Source organism: Primulina eburnea, chromosome 14, assembly GCF_022965805.1.
Source record: "Primulina eburnea isolate SZY01 chromosome 14, ASM2296580v1, whole genome shotgun sequence".
Classification (NCBI taxonomy): Eukaryota; Viridiplantae; Streptophyta; class Magnoliopsida; order Lamiales; family Gesneriaceae; genus Primulina; species Primulina eburnea.
Window position 1 is genome coordinate 221,943 of NC_133114.1, and position 2,790 is coordinate 224,732.

The 2,790-nt window shown below is 48.0% G+C and overlaps 1 protein-coding gene across 1 annotated transcript; it reads right to left on the minus strand.

Annotated features, from left to right (window-relative positions):
- Window positions 1-551: 551 nt before the first annotated feature.
- LOC140812339 (uncharacterized) lies at window positions 552-2,015 on the minus strand. The gene is made up of 2 exons (XM_073170585.1): window positions 1,141-2,015; window positions 552-1,083 (listed from the first exon to the last, which is right to left on the minus strand). The coding sequence occupies exons 1-2, from the start codon at window positions 2,013-2,015 to the stop codon at window positions 552-554; spliced, it is 1,407 nt and encodes a 468-aa protein (XP_073026686.1).
- Window positions 2,016-2,790: the final 775 nt, after the last annotated feature.

Sequence of the window (2,790 nt, forward strand, 5' to 3'; positions counted from 1 at the left end):
TAAATATTCACCACTCCCACTCTCTAACTCTTCTGCTAAGCCGGGTCTTAGCAGGAAAAAAAAAATTTCTCATTGTCGACTCTGCTCCTCTGCTAGGCGATGCCTTAGCAGGAAAAATAAAATGTAATTCTCCCCCTCCACTCTGCTCCTCTGCTAGGCAATGCCTTAGCAGGAAAATAAAATTTCATTTTCCTCCTCCACTCTACTCTTCTGCTAGGCAATGCCTTAGCAGGAAAATAAAATTCTTCTCCTCCACTCTGCTCCTCTGCTAGGCGATGCCTTAGCAGGAAAGTTTAATTCATTTCATCATCACAATACAACAACATCCACAGACTTAATATAAGAACTTTGCTTTATTAAATATCAACTGATAACGTAAGAAAAATTCAGGAACGAAATACATCAAAAATGAAGTAAAGATATTCTCTTAGGTGGTAAGCGTTCTCATGCCTCTTTAGAGCCTTACCCAGCGCATTCTCCAACTTTCTTCTCTGTTCCTCTAGTACCTCCACAGGACAAAGTTACCCACTTAGAAGCTTCTCCGAATGACTCTACAATTGCAAGACTGAGCTCAAGCTTCCATGCGAATGCTCGTGATCTCTCTTTTCTTCTTCCTTCACGATTCTTTCATAACAACGACGTGCGATTTTTTGGTCCCCGCATAGGACTCCAACTCCTTTTCTCACAGGAAACTTAAGCTTCTGATGATAACTGGAAGCTACTGCTCTAAAATCCTTCAGGGCTGGTCGTCCTAGAATTCCATTATACGCTGACGGGGTATCTACTACAGTGAAGGCTATCATCTTTGTTATCCGCTGAGGATCAGTCCCCAAGGATAGGGGAAGAACAATCTGACCCAAAGGCAAGATGACGTGTTCTGCAAATCCATACAGCGGGGTGGATACCGGCTCAAACTCAAATCCTCCCATCTTCATTTGATCCAACGTGCTCTTGAACAAGACGTTCACGGAGCTTCCATTATCAATAAATATTCTCGCCACATTATAATTGGCAATGGTGATCGTTACCACCAAGGCATCGTTATGTGGAGTCACAACGCCTCGGAGGTCTTCCGGCCCAAAGCTGATGACGGGGTCTTGTGGTAAGTCTGCACCCCTAGATATCTAAAAGTTCTCTAACCTTCTCCCATGTGCCTTCCGAGCTCGCCCAGAGTCTCCATCAGTAGCATCCCCCGAGATCATATGAATCATTCCTCTCGTAGGGTGGTTATCCTCATTCATTCCCCTACTCGGTTCGACGAGCTCCTGAGGGACATCTTGACATCGACCTTCCCCTCTCTGCTCCCCGATACTCTGATTTATCCATGGAGGGCCTTGACCACGCCTAGGGGGCGAGTGAGATCTTTGTCGACTCCTGAATGAGGATCCTTCTCGTCTATCCCGTGAAGGCAATCTAGCATTGCACCTAACCCTTCGCGACTTCTCCCACCTCCCCGCAGGCTTCCTCACCTCTATCACCTCGTCCCGACTCCTATCCAGGGGAACATGGGATGAGAATTGTCTTCTACTACTAGTTCTGTCTTCCTCTTTTTCCCCCGCACCCCTCTTCCTTCCTCCTTTCTCTGCTCCCTCAACTATACTTTCTCCGGGCCGGTTCTCCATCCTTCTATACCGTTGGGCATCTTCCAAGTTTACATTTTTCTCAGCTCGAGCCAACAGATCATCATAGCTCAACGGAGGCTTCTTGACCAGCGACTTGAAAAACTCCCTTCCCCTTAGTCCTTGTGTGAAGGCACTTATCATGATGTCAGGGGTAGCCGCAGGTATTTCCAGCGCTGCACTGTTGAAACGCTGGACAAACTCTCGTAAAGTTTCATTCTCTTGCTGTTTCATCAAAAACTGGCTCAAATAATTTTTCTGGTGCCTCTTGCTGCTAGCAAATCGGTGCAAGAAGGCAGCTGAGAAGTCCTCAAAAGAACGTATAGAGTTGGGCTGCAAAGTGTTAAACCACTGCTGGGCTGACCTCACCAACGTGCCCAGAAAAACCCTACACATGACTCCATCTGAATATTGGTGCAACAGAGCCGCATTCTCAAATCTCCCCAAATGCTCTTCGGGGTCCGTATGTCCGTCATATTATCCAACGTTCGATTGTCGGAAATTTGGGGGAAGCCCTTCTTCCAAGATGGATAGTGAGAAAGGGCTTCTCCTCTTGGGTACCGGCGCCCTGCTTCCTACATGCTCCCTCAATCTCCGTATCTCCTTCCACATCTCTCCCATCTCACTAATCTCTCCACTTTGAAGGGGTTGCGTCTCTTCAACCCTGCTCTGGTGGACTTCAACATTTTCCTCACGCTCCTGCCAGGCGGCCTGTTCTTCTACAAAGACAGATTCTTGATTCCTCTTCATGGCCACATCCACAGTTCGGGTGATAAATTGGCCCAGCTGTTCCATGGTCAAGTTCCCCACATTATCATTGGGACGGGTTTGCTCGACCCTCGTCTCGTGAATGAGCTGCTCAGTTCTTGTCTCTTGACGAGGTTGTTCCTGTCCCGCCTCAGCATGAGATGGTTCGGGTCCCCTCCGAGGACGCGATGATTCTGAGGCGGCTCTCCCACTCCGTCTCTTCCCTACCATCTCTACGTCTCAACTAAAATTTTTCCACAGACGGCGCCAAGTGATACTCACGGAAAATTTAGGGTCCGTTTCCAGCAAGTGTCACTAATCCAGACGCGGTTTTGAAGTTACCCTAGGCCTGAAATAATCAAAGAAGATCGTTAAGAGGGGGCCAGGAGGGTGTCCTAGCGTAGCCCCTCCGACGTTCAAGTCA

Bases quoted from the DNA above. Each gene is read 5' to 3' on its own strand.
- LOC140812339 (XM_073170585.1), bottom strand. From the start codon at position 2,015: ATGTGTAGGGTTTTTCTGGGCACGTTGGTGAGGTCAGCCCAGCAGTGG. The intron at 1,084-1,140 runs GTTAGAGAACTT...CCCCGTCATCAG, and splicing joins CGGAAGGCACATGGGAGAAG to CTTTGGGCCGGAAGACCTCC.